Raw genomic sequence first — 17,335 nt, 5'->3', positions numbered from 1 at the left:
CTACAGAATGACTAAAGGTACGCTGATCCTGGTGGAGACAATAAACACATACCTTTTTTCATTGCCAGCTCCAGTGCAGCCCCAACACCCTGGTTTACCAATGGTTCATCATCCAAGACGGCCTTCTCCTCTCCCTTTACACATCATAGCAAAAAAGTTATACACAATGCTTACCTTTACATTTATAAAAGATACATAATGATACTGCTAGATACCATAATCGTTTGAATATATGAATTAAAGAAAATATCCATCTATTTTGGAATTCTCTAAAAAAACAAAAAGATAAAGATGTCTTAAATTATGCAGCTTGATAAAGACAATGAAAATATACATTAAGTTATGGAGCAATTGTTAATTAATGGACTACAAAGCGATAAACTGAATAATAGAATATACCGGTAGTGTACATGGTAGTATCACCAACTACAGTATAACAGTGTGCTGTAAGACCATGCCCAGCAGAAACAATGTACTGTCACTCAGTTAGATCTCACCCAGCAGAAACAATGTACTGTCACTCAGTTAGATCTCACCCAGCAGAAACAATGTGCTGTCACTCAGTTAGATCTCACCCAACACAAACAATGTACTGTCACTCAGTTAGATCTCACCCAGCAGAAACAATGTACTGTCACTCAGTTAGATCTCACCCAGCAGAAACAATGTACTGTCACTCAGTTAGATCTCACCCAACACAAACTATGTACTGTCACTCTGTTAGATCTCACACAACACAAACTATGTACTGTCACTTTGTTGGATCTCACCCAACACAAACTATGTACTGTCACTCTGTTAGATCTCACCCAACAGAAACAATGTACTGTCACTCTGTTAGATCTCACCCAACACAAACTATGTACTGTCACTCTGTTAGATCTCACCCAGCAGAAACTATGTTCTGTCACTCTGTTAGATCTCACCCAGCAAAAACAATGTACTGTCACTCTGTTAGATCTCACCCAACACAAACTATGTACTGTCACTCTGTTAGATCTCACCCAGCAGAAACAATGTACTGTAACTCTGTCAGATCTCACCCAACACAAACAATGTACTGTCATTCTGTTAGATCTCACCCAGCAGAAACTATGTACTGTCACTCTGTTAGATCTCACCCAGCAGAAACTATGTTCTGTCACTCTGTTAGATCTCACCCAGCACAAACTATGTACTGTCACTCTTTTAGATCTCACCCAGCAGAAACTATGTACTGTCACTCCGTTAGATCTCACCCAACACAAACTCTGTACTGTCACTCTGTTAGATCTCACCCAGCAGAAACTATGTACTATCACTCTGTTAGATCTCACTCAGCAGAAATTAGAAATTAGAAATTAGTCACCCACCTGAATGTCCACGGGCGTTTCGTCAATCTCAACTCTGTTCCATCCAGTTGCTTCTTCCTCCTCTTGTCTCTTCCTGTCTTCCATGAGCTCTCGTTCATAATCCTGTGTGAAGATAAATAAATTGTGTAAAAGAGATTCAAATTCATACTTTACCAAAAACTTGGTTCATTAAAAATACAAGTACTTTGGTATAATATTGATTAATGTCAGAAGTATTTAGCAAATATGAATTTGTACCTACCATGAGTTCTTCCTTCTCCTCGTCACGGTTACCGGACTGACCGTAGGTGGGGATGTCGCCAAGTGTCCGACAAAACTCGGATGTCGAATTGAGTACTATGTTGGTCTCCTCCTTATCATCATCCATTTCCTGTTCTATCTTGATGGCTCGCTCTTCGGCAATCTGAGCTGCTACCTGTCAAAAATACATCCCATACCGTCAAAAGAAAATCACAAACTCAGTCATCTGTAAGAAGAAAATCTCTCCTTTAATACTTGGTCACCTATCAACAGCAAAACTCCCTTCCAATGTTCAAGACGAATTTCATCAACCCATCAAAGACCATTCTGATTTCAATGGTACCCAGCCATGATCAACTTTGTAATTTGCTGCACATTTTCAACATTCAACAACTTATTACAGTTTTAGGCCTTGGGCTTTTGAAGCAGTTCTTAAACCCATTTACATTAAAGGAATTGCTGCAGATATAGGTTTTCTCACTAATGAGCTAGTACAATGTAGTAACATAATTCACATAGCAAAATAAATAGCAAATGACTCCCAAAATGATAATTAAATGTAAATCCTGTGTTCTATACGATACCAACCTTCAGTATCTTAGACTTGTCTTTTGTCAGTTTGATTCGCCGTGCCTTTGACAAAGCACTCTGTAATTCATTCTCAGCTTCATCCTCCAGAAACGGTACACTCGACAAGTCTTCATTGGGTTCATTTAATTCATCTGGTATAAAAGAAGAAGACCATTCAGAAATATGTAAACTTAAGTTGAATTTTTAGAGAATTTTGGAGAAAGTTCTGATAAACATAAGACATTGTTTCATGTTTCCCTTTTAGAGCAATCAGATTCATGAGTGTTATGTCACAATTTTAATTAAACATAAAATTTGGTTTCCTTCAGCTGATCTATACTATGACTTTGTGAAAAACAGAAGATCATTTATAAAAACTAAGAAACTAGGTCCCTAGGGGTTCAGTCAGACCCAAGGGTCTATTCTAATATCATGACTGCATTCGTTTCTTTATGCCCAGCATTTATATATATAGTTCTGGGGTGGGGATCTCAACTGTTTCAAAGTTATGACCCAGGGACTATGTCTCCAAGGGTGGGGCCAGACCCTAGGGCCATCCTGGAAGCAAATGTGCATTCTTCTCTTTATATTCAGCAATTGTATATATGGTTATATGGTGGGGATCTCAACCATTTCCAAGAAATAAACTTTTTTGGCCCCACCCCTAAGCCCGGGGGGTCAGCCCCATCATTTATACAATTTTGAATCCCTGCCTCCCATGAATGCTTCTGACCAACTATGATCGATATCCATGGCATAGTTCTGCAGAAGAAGTCAATTATAGCAATATAGCCAAATTGCCCCCTTTTGGCACCGCCCTCAGCCCCACCATTTGTACAATTAATAATCACGACCACCTAGGGATGCTTCCAGTCAAATATGGTTGATATCCATCTATTAGTTCCAGAGAAGAAGTCGCTTAAAGTAATATAGCAAAATAACCCTTTTTGGCCCAGCTCCTCAGCCCCCTGGGGGGTCAGCCACACCATTTGAACAATTTTGAATCCCTGCCTCCCATGAATGCTTTTGATCAAATATGATTGATATCCAGTGCATAGTTCTACAGAAGAAGATGTTTGTAGCAATATAGCCAATTTGACCCCTTTTGGCTCCACCCCTCAGCCCCCTGGGTGGTCAGCCCAACCATTTGTACAATTTTAAATCTCCACTACCTAGGGATGCTTCAAGTCAAATATGGCTGATATCCATCTCTTAGTTCTTAAGAAGTTGCTTAAAGCAATATAGCCAAATTGCCCCATTTTGGCTCGCCCCTCAGCCCCCTGTGGGGTCAGACCCACCATTTGTACAATTTTGACAGACAACTGACGACGGACGGACGACGGATGCCACAGTATGGCATAAGCTCACCTTGGTCCTTCGGACCCTGTGAGCTAAAAATAGATAGAGATAAGGATGCAGCACAACAAAGATATCTTCAATGTCCACTATTAAACAGAGGATGTGTAAGAAAATCTCAGATTTTGTAAAAAATAAAACCAAGGGTAGTCACTCATTATGATCCTTCACTGGTATAATATATTATTCTTTTTACAAAACATGCAGGAGGATCAAATACGCAGGGTATATAAAGGTTATCTAACTTTAGGTTTTTAACATCACATATGTTTCAGGAGTGTGACAAATTATTGAACAATCAAGACTATGAGAAATGATCTTATCCCTCTTACCCTCATCTGGCACAATGACAGGCTCAGTCTCCATGATTTCTTGTTTCACAACTGGAATGTCCAGCCCTGGAATAATATGTTGATGGCCGTAGTCAATAACTACTGGAGCCATGGACAGGCCTGCATCTGTTGGCTGAGATGTGTCGTACCAGGACTGTTCTGCTTCTGGCTTTACTTCTGGCACTTCTTGTCGCCCTTGTCCACGAGATCTGGATAAGCAACACAGAAAATATCACACAATAATTAAGATAAGTCTAAGTACATGAATTTAAGATGGTATGTTTTAGGATCCCTAAAGAATAAACTTAAAACACAATGATAAACAGTAGCAACTGATGATCAAATACAATTAGTAATATTCTTATTGAACCTTAGATCCTTGTTTATTGGAGACCCTGATTAATTATTTTTTATGAAAGGGAGAAAGGATAAAAGTGTCTCTTGGAAGAGAAAACAGATGGATTGAGCCTTAAGTCTGGAAATTGAGATAAATTTTACAGTCATGATCTTGCACTAATGTAAATCTGAATTCATTCAATATGTTAAAGGAAGATATTACCGCAAAAAGGCTTGTAGCGTATGAAATTAAACTTGCTTATTAGAAGATCTTAGTTTATGTATAATGTGTAACCAGTGAGCCTGGACAATTTATGACAATTACCTTGAACCAAAATCAGCTGAATCATCTTCCAGGGGTTGAAGGTCATCTGCTGTAAACACTTGCTTCTTTCGGATTTTTCTATCTTTTTTCTTCCGTTTCTTAAAAGAGGCTTTTGCTGCCTGTAATAATAAGAAATTACTTTGTGCTTAGAAAAGTTTCATAATTTATGTTTTAAAAATAATTACATGCAATTTATGCTTTGAGGGAATTAACATACTATATGCTTTGCACGTACGAACATGTAATAAAATAAGTTTTTGAGGTATTGCACACAAATTCATGTTTTGAGGTATAAACTTCGTTTTGGGGGTTATTACTTACAAATTTATATCATTATGGCCATGTGATCAGAACTGTGCAGGAAAAGCTTGTGATTAGAAGGTTCATGAAATTGATGGCAGTAACCTGAACTTGCTAACAGTACCGACACGTCTAAAGTAGCCTGCTCATACAGACAATGTGATCAATGCAGCACCTTCAGTGGAAGTGTATAATAATAATATACAACATTTGATATAGCGCCCTATCTAGCTAGAATAAGCCACTCTAAAGTGCTTTACAGTACATAGATATACCATTTATACAATTTATACAATTAGCATATACATATACAATTTATACAATTTATACAATTAGCATATACCTTAATCAATACAATTTTGAGAAATTTGCAGGAGCTGCCTTATCAGGCGCTAACTACTAGTCCTATGCCACCTGGCTAGTATCTCCCTGTGTGTATGTATGCATGCGTGTGCGCTGGAGATGTATTGTGTTTTGTTCGTAGTGGGACCGTGCTTCCAACGGTATCATTTATAGTGCCACCTCACTTGACAGCACAGATACCACAACATCAACCCCAGACCGTTTTATACTCCACCTGGGTTGTTGGAGTTGTGTGAGCAGGAGAAAAAAAACTTTCTCTGAATATTCCATGTGTACGACGACTTCGGGAATTGAACCCCTGCCTCCTGCGTGAAAGGCCGGAGTGTTAACTGCTCGGCCAATCCCCCCGTATAGGGGTCTGACTGCCTGTGAGGAAGCATGACAAGTGGTATGAATTTAAGATCAAAGAAATAAATACAAAAGACATGTACTCACCATTTCTTCTGGGGTGAAGTATTCTTTGGCCATGTGTAAAGACACTCCCAGTCCAAGACTATGCTATAACACAAGACAAGCAGTATTGTGAAGTAGCAGTTATGTTAATCATAAAGCAGTTTACAAGGAAAGCATATTTCCTTAGATAAATTACAATTGCATTTGTTGCATCGGAGTGATTTTTTGCTGATTCAGTTCAAATACAGAAGTCTGCTTGCATACATTCCATTTCCAAGATTTGTTCCTGATTTCAGTTCTTATTTTTTTGTTTATTCAATGAGGATTGCAAACATTTAAAAGGCTCCAGTTTGCTGTCATCAGTTTCAATATACAAGTAGTTCTTCACAATTAATTACACTTAAAACTTACCCCAGGCCTATAACTTTTGTACAAAAGTTGGTTAATGAAAAAGACTGAACAAACTGTAGATACCTTAACCATGAGGGATGATGTTTAATACTTACACTCTGTTGCTGAAGCTGTTCTCGTATTTTTTCCATCTGTCTATCTTGCTCTGTGTCATACTTCCCTCCTGACTCTAGTGTAAATTTGTCTTTTTTTGAACCCTCAATTTCTTCATCATATTTCTCCAAAACATTTACAGGTTTAAACTGAAAAAGAAACAGTTTTGTCGTAAGATTTTCAAATAAACAAATAAAAAATAAAAAAGTTACAACAAAAGTGAATTTACATTGGTAATTTTTGCATGAAGAAAAAATTACAAACTTCATAAACATCCACTTAGTTGAAGGCCAGTTTTTCTGTCATCGAAATGAAATGATTACAATCAAAAACTGAAACACTTATGCAGTTCTAAAATGTTGTTAATTTTCCCCTAAAACATCAGGAGTTTTCAGCAGATATTTTCTCTGTTATGGCATGGTTGCCCATTATATACATAAGACACAACTTACTACTACAAATATAAATAGGGCTCCTTTTGCATATCCGGTTCAACCAGTTGAAAAGTTGAACCTGAAAGAAAACGACAGACACAGATCTGAACCGAGGCTGACCTCAGGAATATTTGTATGTGTAGATTGAGAGGTCCAGACGTGCCTGACCACAATGCTGACTATTGCTAGTTTGCATTATTTCTTTAAAAAAACACGGTCAATCCACATGCAGATTTTAAGATATGTTATATAATTAAGTGGACGCATGAAAGAAGGACATATTATTATCGATATGTTGTCATTTGTTCTCCAAAACTGTGCATAATTTTGCTCTGCGTACAGTTCGAGCCAAGTGCATTCATTAATCGAGGAAAGTTTCTGTGCCACCTGAACCGTTTCAACCTGGATACCAAATGCAACCTAGGAATGATTTACTGTTATTGCTCACCAGTTAATACTTTTGCTCTCCAAGAATGAGGATGAATTAATCATGATAATGAAACTCCCTACAATAACAGATAAACGAGTAAAGATAACACTCTTATCAGTATGGTACTCGTCCTTATCAGCTCTGGTAGAAATAAGGTGACCAGACACAATAACATGTACCCACCGTTCCATACTCGTCCTTATCAGCTCTGGTAGAAATAGGGTGACCAGGCACAATAACATGTACCCACCGTTCCATACTCGTCCTTATCAGCTTTGGTAGAAATAAGGTGACCAGACACAATAACATGTACACCCCGTTCCATACTCGTCCTTATCAGCTTTGGTAGAAATAAGGTGACATGACACAATAACATGTACCCACCGTTCCATACTCGTCCTTATCAGCTTTGGTAAAAATAAGGTGCCCAGACACAAAAACATGTACCCACCGTTCCATACTCGTACTTATCAGCTTTGGTAGAAATAAGGTGCCCAGACACAATAACATGTACCCACCTTTCCATTCTCGTCCTTATCAGCTTTGGTAGAAATAGGGTGCCATGACACAATAACATGTACCCACCGTCCCATACTCGTCCTTATCAGCTTTGGTAGATATAAGGTGACCAGACACAATAACATGTACCACCGTTCCAAACTCATCATTATCAGCTTTGGTAAAAATAAGGTGCCCAGACACAAAAACATGTACCCACCGTTCCGTACTCGTCCTTATCAGCTTTGGTAGATATAAGGTGACCAGACACAATAACATGTACCACCGTTCCAAACTCATCATTATCAGCTTTGGTAAAAATAAGGTGACCAGACACAATAACATGTACACCCCGTTCCATACTCGTCCTTATCAGCCTTGGTAGAAATAAGGTGACCAGACACCAAAACATGTACCCACCGTTCCATACTCGTCCCTATCAGCTTTGGTAGAAATAAGGTGACATGACACAATAACATGTACCCACCGTTCCATACTCGTACTTATCAGATTTGGTAGAAATAAGGTGCCCAGACACAATAACATGTACCCACCGTTCCATACTCGTCCCTATCAGCTTTGGTAGAAATAAGGTGACATGACACAATAACATGCACCCCCCGTTCCATCCTCGTCCTTATCAGCTTTGGTAAAAATAAGGTGACCAGACACAATAACATGTTCCCACCGTTCCATACGCGTCCTTATCAGCTTTGGTAGAAATAATGTGACCAGACACAAAAACATGTACCCACCGTTCCGTACTCATCCTTATCAGCTTCATCGTAAGGCTGATACTCTGGCTTCTTCTTTTTATTCTCCAAGTTTTTCTCTGTGAACTCATCATCAATCATATTGACATTAATGAGTGTATCATCTCCGTCTTCATCCAAGATGCCTGTGTAATGATTAAAAATCAGTAGAGAATCACATACAATAATAATCATATCCATTTTATGTTAGGTGTTGGCACTGGCCTTGTAACAATTTGAAACCAAAGTATTAATGTCCTCCTAGTTAGTATGTAGACTACATGTCTTGTATGACTAGGCATATACCACTGAAGGTCTGCAATATTTGGAACCTTCAACTTGTATGATAAATTCCACACTTTTAAGAGTTCCACAAAAATCATATGAAATCCGAGGTTTTTTTTATATCTCCGACTCAAACAAAGCATACATGTACAGTTTACATTTTTTGAATATTTAAACTAAATATCAATTTGACAAAATTTAAAAAAAAAAAAATCAATATTCCCAATGTTCCTTGTGACATCACAATAGGCGATGTTACAAATTACAAAACAGGATTTTATTTGATGTTATAAATACACTGCATAACATCTGGAGTATGTGATGGATATATACAGTTATACCAACACCACTACTCTTGCTTCAGTGGAGGAAAAGGGTTCATGTATTACCCAAAGATTGAGAATGATACCAACAAATCAACTTGAACTGGACATAAAATTCTAACAGCATTGTCTTCATATGACGTTATTAGCTGCTGTGAGGAAGTGAGTCCCTGAGTAAAAGAATGAACAAAGCACTGACAATGTTCCAACCTTAACCAACTTCTAACCTTTGTCCTGAAGTGTCAGGATGACTGTCTTGCCCTCCTTGAATCGCTCTGTGTTGTGCTGTACCTTCAGACCCTTCAGGTCCTTGGAGGTGTAATTCTGAAATCAATATATCCCTTGTTGTGAGTTCAAGTTAAACTTAAGGTATTCATAGAGATAAAATACATTGAGTACAACAGTATGCATCATTTGAAAAAACTGTCAAATTTGTTTCATGAAGTCCACAGATGCTTTCATGATTAACAGACATACTACAAACCCTGTAAAGGTATGAGACAGATTAATTAACAGACATACTACAAACCCTGTATAGGTATGAGATAGATTAATTAACAGACATACTACAAACCCTGCATAGGTATGAGATAGATTATTTAACAGACATACTACAAACCCCTGTATAGGTATGAGATAGATTAATTAACAGACATACTACAAACCCCCTGTATAGGTATGAGATAGATTAATTTCATTTATTAAGAAATCTTGTAAACTATTTCTTATAGGATTGTTTTTCTACTGAACAGTACTGTTTGTTTACATCAAGTTTGACCCAGCTTGCTGTGTGTTACTTACATTCCTAGGTTTAACACTGAATTCCTCATCCACAAGATTACCAATACCAAACTCCTGGTCCATCTCCTCCAACATTTTTGCCTGTAGAAGCAGAAAAAGGTCATATGATTATTGACTAACAATGAAACATTGAAGGATCTTAAAATCAAAATACCTTGTATAGTGACTTTTGATAAATTTAGCAAAAGAAATAAAGATCATGATTATGATACATGAGGGCTATATTTAATATTCCTCAGGGTCTAGTTAAGGATGAAAATCTTCTGTTTAATTTCCCCAATTCAAACACACATATTTTACAACATTGACCGAAATAAATATTATGTTACCAGATGATGCATATGCACATGACATCTCATTGGTCAGATGAAATTAAGACATGATATCTTCAAACTACAGAAAAAGAACAATAAAATATTTTCATTCTTTTGCGATTATGTCGACAAATATTCCCAATTCTTAACCAAGATACTAGTTTAAAGAAGTCATGCACATGTCACAGACCAATACTTCCATGTACAAGGTTACAGGTTCACAGGCTATTAAAGCTTATACTTTCCTACATATGTCTTTTGAGTTAGTTATGGTGCTTTACATTCTTATTCTAGTTATAACAAAGCCCACTCCAATATACTGTATACAGGGAAGTTTTTCGCCCAGCAAATTTTGGTCCTTCCACGGTAAAATTCATTTTCTCCCAATATTAAATTTGCCCTTCACATTGTATTACTATGTGTATTATGTTGTTTACAAATATTTTGCTGTAATGATAAATTTGCTCTCATTACAGAAATTAAAATGGGCAAAAGTTAAACTGCAGTGAAAAATGTCCAGGTATACAGTATTTACTGGATACGATGTGACATAGTGACAATGATAGGTATGCTGTTGTTCTAAATTTCATTGAAGTTCAATCAATCACCACATGTTGACAGTTATGAATACTGCTTACAAAACACTCTAGACACTTACAGTCTTTTCTGCCTTTTCTCGGTCTTTCTCTGTTTTTCTGTTTTTCCTCACCCAGGTAACCATATCGTCCTCCGAATCACTTTCTCCCAGTGTTTTCACTTTGCTGCAACATTGAAAGAATTTTAAAATTAAACATCACATTTTTTCTGTCTAAAAAACTACATCACTATATATATAAGATTTTTTAGGGGGCATAATTGTTTGCACCCTTCTATTCGTTTTCCTATGGAAGTGAGTGAGTCTTTGTTACCCTTTTTGGATGTGCTTTTCATTTTGAAAGACAATACTGTTTCTACTGATTTATATACAAAACCCAGAGATTCTCATAATTATCTGAATTTTTACTCAAACCATTCCTAACATGTTAAAGTAAATATTCCTTTGAATTTAGCATCGCGTATCGTTACTATAGTGAGTAATAAGACTACAATGAAGAAAAGGCTTGATGAACTTACTACATTTTTGAAATCTCAAGGATATCCTGAGAGTATTGTTGAAAAAGATAAAAGTATGGCAATTGAAAAGGGACCTTTTACAGACCGCACTCGTGTTGTAGATAATATGGATATTATGCCATTTGTTTCAACTTTCAACCCTCGTAAATTTAATATATTTCCAGTAATCCTGAACAGATGTGAAGATTTGAAACGAGGTAGAAAATGTATGAAAAAAGTTTTGGATCGTTGTGCTTTAATAAACAGCAAAAGACAACCTAAAAATCTTTAAATGTATTTTAACTAGATCAAGGTTTGAAAGTAATCATCTAAATGCATGTGTATCAAAATGTAATACACATCGTTGTGGTACTTGTAACCTAATTATAGAAGGAAGTGATGTTACGTTCCAAAATGGTTTTAACTTTAAGGTTAAAAAACATGAGTTGTAAGTCTAGTAATGTAATTTATGAATTGATTTGTAACAATTGTTTTGAATTTTATATCGGTCAAACGGGCAGTGGGCTACGAACAAGGATGACTGTACATAGACAGCAAATATGAACAGACAGCTTAAGATTTTTACCAGTTAGTTAACACATACACGCTTGTGCTGATGACAAATTCATCAGACTTCTTAGACCCCGCTTGAACAGTACTGTTTGACTATATTTTATTATATTCTTACTTCCTGTAACATTTAAGGTAGCGAGTACTTCTGTATATTTGAAAGGATGTGCATACATTAGTTCTGATCAGTGTTTTTTATCATTTTTTCTTTGACTACAGAAGAGTTATATTTGTAAATTTGCACCACCATAATCGATCCGATGTAGTGACATCAGTAGTGTGTTGGATCAGTCATGTGATGGTCCCGAGTTCACTCTGCACAGAGATTATTTTTTTTAAATAATAGTATTACTAGTAAGTCTAAATCCTAAACAAATAGTACTCTTTACCTTAAGGCCATACTTATGTATTTCTATTGTTGTGATATTGCTATGGTGGGTACGCATATAGCATCCGGCGATATAGCGAACTATTATTTGACGTCATAGTTTATGACATCACAACATCTACTTCAAATAAACAGTCTGAAAAATCTACTTGAGGAGATGAAAGTACTACAGACTCGTTGTTGAGAATTTGTCTTTTTCTATATATATATACTTATATCATTGTTGTTGTTGTCTCCAAATTGATTTTGAAGCACCAAAATCTTTCTATTATAAATAGAACTAACTGTCCGAAAACTAGTCCATTTTTATCTAGTATGCTGTTTCAATAGATCAAACTCAAAGCCCAGGTCCTTTTCTATAGAGATCAGATCCCCGGCTATGTCATGTCAGCACTGTGTTAATATCATATCACAACATCTAACTAGAATTGTCTCTCAAGGTCTAATTAGATACCTACCTTGTCAAATATCAATTTCCATACAGATTTTTAAAACAAGTCATAACTAGATAACAGAAATTTTACCAGGAAACTGTTGGTATTGTTTACTTCAATAATTTACCTTAATTTTTCACCAAGTCTCCTCTTTTCCTTCATCCGTTCCATCTTTTCACGCAACTTTTGCGTTTGTTTTTCCTGAGTGATGCTAATGGCAGGCTTGTGCACATCTTCACCACTTTTTTTTTCACTATCTGCAAAACAAAGTTTCAAATAAACCATAAGCTTCAAGTACACTCTTCAAAGAAATATTGTTAGTGTTATGACCTACTTTTACAAAGCACAAAATTGGTAATACTGTGTGTAGACTAGACAAATGGTACTTCTGTAATATTTGATAAGGCTATTCTGTTTACACCAAGTCAAGTGTATCTGTGTAATTAAGCAGTGTTTATTAATATTGTTGTTCTGTGAAATATTATGAAATGTCTTGGTAATGTAGACAAATATTAATTAAATGCCATTTTACTGAAGACAGGACTGTGAACATCTGATTAATCTACGACAGACAGCAACATTTTCCTGAGCAGAATAAAAACTTCAAAGAATTGACCTGTACCTTTGGACACTCCTGAATTAACCTCCAGTGGCTTCAGTCCTAGTTTGGCTCGGATTCGACTAAAAAAGTAAAATATACCCTTATAACATGAATTAAAGGTAAACAATTGCTCATAATAAAGATGTGTATTTTGATTGCAGTCAAAAAGTTACAATTTCAAAAGAACAAGAAGCCCTCATCATCCATCGAGTCTTGGGGTCAATCACTCGGACAGATTTTGAGGTCAGTCACTCAGCAGAAATTAAAACATTCCCAATTGGTCAGTTTTGTGAGCAAATTACTTTTTTAAATTTCTATTAAAGCCAAATAAAAATATACCTGTGTTTCCCCGTTTCCCGACAAACCCTATATTTTTCATGCCGACCCCAAGACATTTTATTGGTTTTTCATAGTCATTGTAATGCATTTATTAGCAGTTTAATTGTTTTAAGTGTACATATAATTTGCTATGAATTTTATTAGTTTGGTCAGCGTCAGAGTTTTATTTGAAGATGGTAGCTAGGTAACCGTAGATAATTGTGGTTATGATACAGGTTGGGATCTATATATATGTAGATTAGTGTGACCGTCTGTAGTTCAGGTAGGGAAGTCCAGTCTGTGATGTCAGTGTTTGTGCCTCTAGCTGATGCTGACCACCAGAGTCAAATTTAGCAGGATTTATGGCCCGTTTTTAACAGGATTTCAACAGCATCAACATTTTTATTGTAGCAGGATTTTGCTAAGAGACAGATCTAGATAGTAAGGTAGTTCAGCTTGGGAGCTGAAGGAGGAGAAGAGAGTTGGGTTTGGGAATTGAGTTAAAGAGTCTTGAGGAAGGAGGTTGAGCTAAGGAGACCCAGTTGAGAGGTCAAAAGATATAGAGGACAGTTAGAAAGTTAGAGTTATAAGTGAGAATTAGCTAGGAAGTTAGTAATAATAGTAGTTTTAGCTGTAGTTTGTAGATCTGTGCAGTTTTACAGTTCAAGATAATTAAGTTTGAAGTGGAGAGATTGAGTTCCTGATAGTGAAGACTTGTATAGTTTATGACAGATTAAAAAACTTGTGTTGTAAATATAGTGTAAATATAAATATACTTATTTTGTTGTTCAATTAATCTTAACTGGAGGCAGTGGAAATTGAGAACAGAAAGTACATGTATCAGTAATACAAAAGAAAACATAACACTGGTGACCATTAGTGGAGTTTGGATTACTAAAAACTAGGTCTAGTGTCCAGCTGTAGGGATAATTTAGAAGTGTAACACTGGTAGTAGCACTACTGTAAATTACGGTTGGTTATTCCAAAATCATTTAGATGGGTCAAATAGGAATTTACTTCAATGTGTCGTTTGAGCCTGCTCAACACAAAAACTGTGCATGCATTAATATTGTTATATTTACAGTGTATTTATTTTACATGAATCAAAAATTATAAAAACAATAGCATATTTTTAAACATTCACAGAAGTAATCAGGAGATTTTCTTCATCAGAAAAAGAAAAAAAATGAAAAAATAAAATGAAATATTTTTCCTACCTACCTACCCTATTTTTTTTAGAGCCGAAACAGGAAACACACATATATTTTTATTTGGCCCAAGTCTGATTTATCAGAAAACAAAACTACTCAAGTCGATCAGCGACCATGCTGGCCATCCCAGTCTTGCAACACAATAACATCATTTTATCAGGGTCACCAGTGGATTATTTATAATGAATTTGTATATGTACATACTTACTAGGTCAGATAAAACTTCATTTTAAATGTGTGCCCAGNGGAATAGGTCACTTGAGCAAAGCTCAGGTGACCTAAAAATAGATATTGCAGCTTTGCCTATTTCCAACTTTTTGTTATTTGTTTCTGCACATACATGTACATGCATACATATATTTACTTTCATTGTTCATTGTTTTGACTTATTGTTGCCTGAAAATAAATAAATGAGTATCGAGATAATTTCAGTGGTGTTATAATTCATAAATGTCTTCGACAATTCATGCTCCACAGCAATTCACCCTTTAAATTGGAGGTCAAAATGATCAGTTAACACTGAACTTACTTTGTCTCCGCAATGCTTAAGGAAGCTTCACCTCCTCCTGATGCTGATGGGGGTTGTGCTACAAAACAAAGTACAATGTATCAAGTGACGAAATAAATTACAGCATGATTATCAAACATGTGTATGGATTCAACTCAGTATTAAAAAGCTTTATAATTTTACTAGCAATGGTGGCATAGAAATGCATATGCAAAAAAAAGGACCAGTTTATTATTTACAACATAAATAATACTATATGATAAATGCATCAGTAAGCCTAGTACCACATGTAGGCAGGGTACATCCTGATTTTTCAAGACATCTCAGAAAGTTGAGGATTTCCCAACCTGTTTAATGCTAGCTATAACACTAAGTCAGCTTCCTTGTGCTATTTTGATGTTTTATTTGTGAAAAAATCATTCTCTTTTATAAATTCAATGGTAATTTGTTCAACATAAAAACTATTTAAGTTTTTGCTTGATATGTCTATTATATAAATGCAAATGCATGGTTGAAAGCGTAAGTGTGCAGCTCCATTGGCTACATTGCATGTGGGAAATGAATGTGTTGCTAAGATCTAATGTCAAAGCACTTCTTTTTTCAAGACTGATTTTATCCTAACTAGTCTCAAAGTCCATTTTTTCCTACCTAGTCCATCACCGGACACTCTTTAGCATTTGGAGCTGGACTAGTAGTATATCCAAACTCAATATTGTAACAAGCTTTAAATCTACACTAACTGTATATATAAGGAGGCAGTACCCAAATCGGATCAGTACCCAAATCAGATCACTTTTTGCAAAAATATTTATAAGTAAATAAATGTGTCAACAAATCAGTTATAACAATGATGTAGTCTTAGAATAGATAGCCATGTACCATTTTTTGTCTACAGATGATTAGTTTTCAAGTTCAAATAGCACAAGAAAACGTAATTCAAACTCAAATGTCAGTGTTTTGATCACGTTTTTAAAAAATGGCGTGTGCAACGACTATGCATTCTGTTTTGGACTATAGGCATAAATTCACACTATAGAAATACTTTTTGTCATATAAATTTTAAAGGTCATCATAAAATGTTAATATGCTGACAAGAAACTATTCCTTTGAAGCGTAAGATACTGCAAAATTTAAGCCTTGATCTGATTTGGGTCTCGACATTCGCAAAAACCGGAGACGCTGATTGGTGACTTCAGAGTGTTCTATACATATCTCAAGTGAGCCCTGGGTGCTAATTTCGATTGTAAGAACACCCATAGATATTCTTCCTTTGATAAAACTATAAATGAATATAATTCCTGCTCAGATTTTGCAATGATTTAATAAAATGATGGTTTGGTGATCCAATTTGGGTACTGTCACCTCAGTTCTGGGCCTTCACTTTACTAGTTCACAAGACATTATCTAATAATTCCATTTGACTCTGTTACAGAGTGTAGCGGAACTGGACTGGGTCGATCGATGGCAACCAGGTAGCTCAATTGGTAGAGCGTCCATCTTGAGTTCTGAGTTCGAACTCTGTTCTGGCCATTGCAATTCTTTTTCTCATGTTACAGAGTAAGACAAAATATAGTCAGACAGCGTTTAAGGGAGGAAAAGATTTATTTCTCCATCAACGTATCTCCTTTTTCTGTCTTACAAACACACATTGAACCAGAAACGTATGTCTGTGATTGAACCACGGGGGTTTATGTGTGCTGTGAGCCATATCAGTATAGCCTATGCGTATTTCAGACATTTTTAAGCTCGTAAAAATGAATTGTAGATTGATCACTGATGATGTTATTGTCAAACATACCACACACACACACACACACACACACACACACACACACACACACCCACCCCCCCCACCCCCCATCTCGATTATCTCATGAATTCATTTACATTTTTCAACATGTTGTGAAGAACCATGGTTATAATCAAATGTTTCTATATCCCTCCCATAGTTGTCATCTTCATAGTTATTCTCCGGTCCTTGTTCAGAACGTTCGTCGCCACGATGTCGTTTTCTTTCTTTTGATCGCGATCTTGACCTGTGCCGGCGTTTCCTTTTATGATCCTTGTCTCTTTCCTTGTGTTTTTTAGATCCCATTGTGAGCAGACAGTTACTCCCAAATTTGTCTTTAATGAATTATGCCTACTGGAAGTAAACACTGACAATGCTTAAAGGAAAGCACACATTCGGTTATGTACGTAGCGATAATGCAAACGATCGAACAACTTGCGATTCCTTTCCGGAAGTGTACATTTTACAGTAAAAGAAGTCCCGCAGAAAATATGATATTTTAATTTTGACCAATCA

General features: G+C 36.2%; 1 protein-coding gene across 1 annotated transcript in view; it reads right to left on the bottom strand.

Moving 5' to 3' along the window:
• Positions 1–17,287, bottom strand: part of LOC110453461 (U4/U6.U5 tri-snRNP-associated protein 1-like) — a 26,102-nt gene extending 8,815 nt beyond the window's left edge. Inside the window, exons 1-16 of the mRNA XM_021502414.1 lie at positions 16,918–17,287; positions 15,052–15,109; positions 13,015–13,073; positions 12,520–12,649; positions 10,567–10,669; positions 9,595–9,675; positions 9,021–9,117; positions 8,189–8,331; positions 6,074–6,220; positions 5,610–5,672; positions 4,512–4,630; positions 3,851–4,059; positions 2,181–2,314; positions 1,594–1,767; positions 1,353–1,454; positions 53–134 (exon numbers count right to left, since the gene is read on the bottom strand). Coding sequence (XP_021358089.1) covers positions 53–134; positions 1,353–1,454; positions 1,594–1,767; positions 2,181–2,314; positions 3,851–4,059; positions 4,512–4,630; positions 5,610–5,672; positions 6,074–6,220; positions 8,189–8,331; positions 9,021–9,117; positions 9,595–9,675; positions 10,567–10,669; positions 12,520–12,649; positions 13,015–13,073; positions 15,052–15,109; positions 16,918–17,125 — 1,909 coding nt within the window. The 5' untranslated portion in view covers positions 17,126–17,287. The remainder of the gene's footprint in view (positions 1–52; positions 135–1,352; positions 1,455–1,593; positions 1,768–2,180; positions 2,315–3,850; positions 4,060–4,511; positions 4,631–5,609; positions 5,673–6,073; positions 6,221–8,188; positions 8,332–9,020; positions 9,118–9,594; positions 9,676–10,566; positions 10,670–12,519; positions 12,650–13,014; positions 13,074–15,051; positions 15,110–16,917) is intronic.
• Between the last annotated feature and the right edge of the window lie 48 nt (positions 17,288–17,335).

The sequence above is a fragment of the Mizuhopecten yessoensis genome, unplaced genomic scaffold (assembly GCF_002113885.1).
Source record: "Mizuhopecten yessoensis strain PY_sf001 unplaced genomic scaffold, ASM211388v2 scaffold7317, whole genome shotgun sequence".
NCBI classification, from domain to species: domain Eukaryota; kingdom Metazoa; phylum Mollusca; class Bivalvia; order Pectinida; family Pectinidae; genus Mizuhopecten; species Mizuhopecten yessoensis.
The sequence above is the reverse complement of the archived record's forward strand: the minus strand, read 5'-3'. Positions and strand labels throughout refer to the sequence as shown.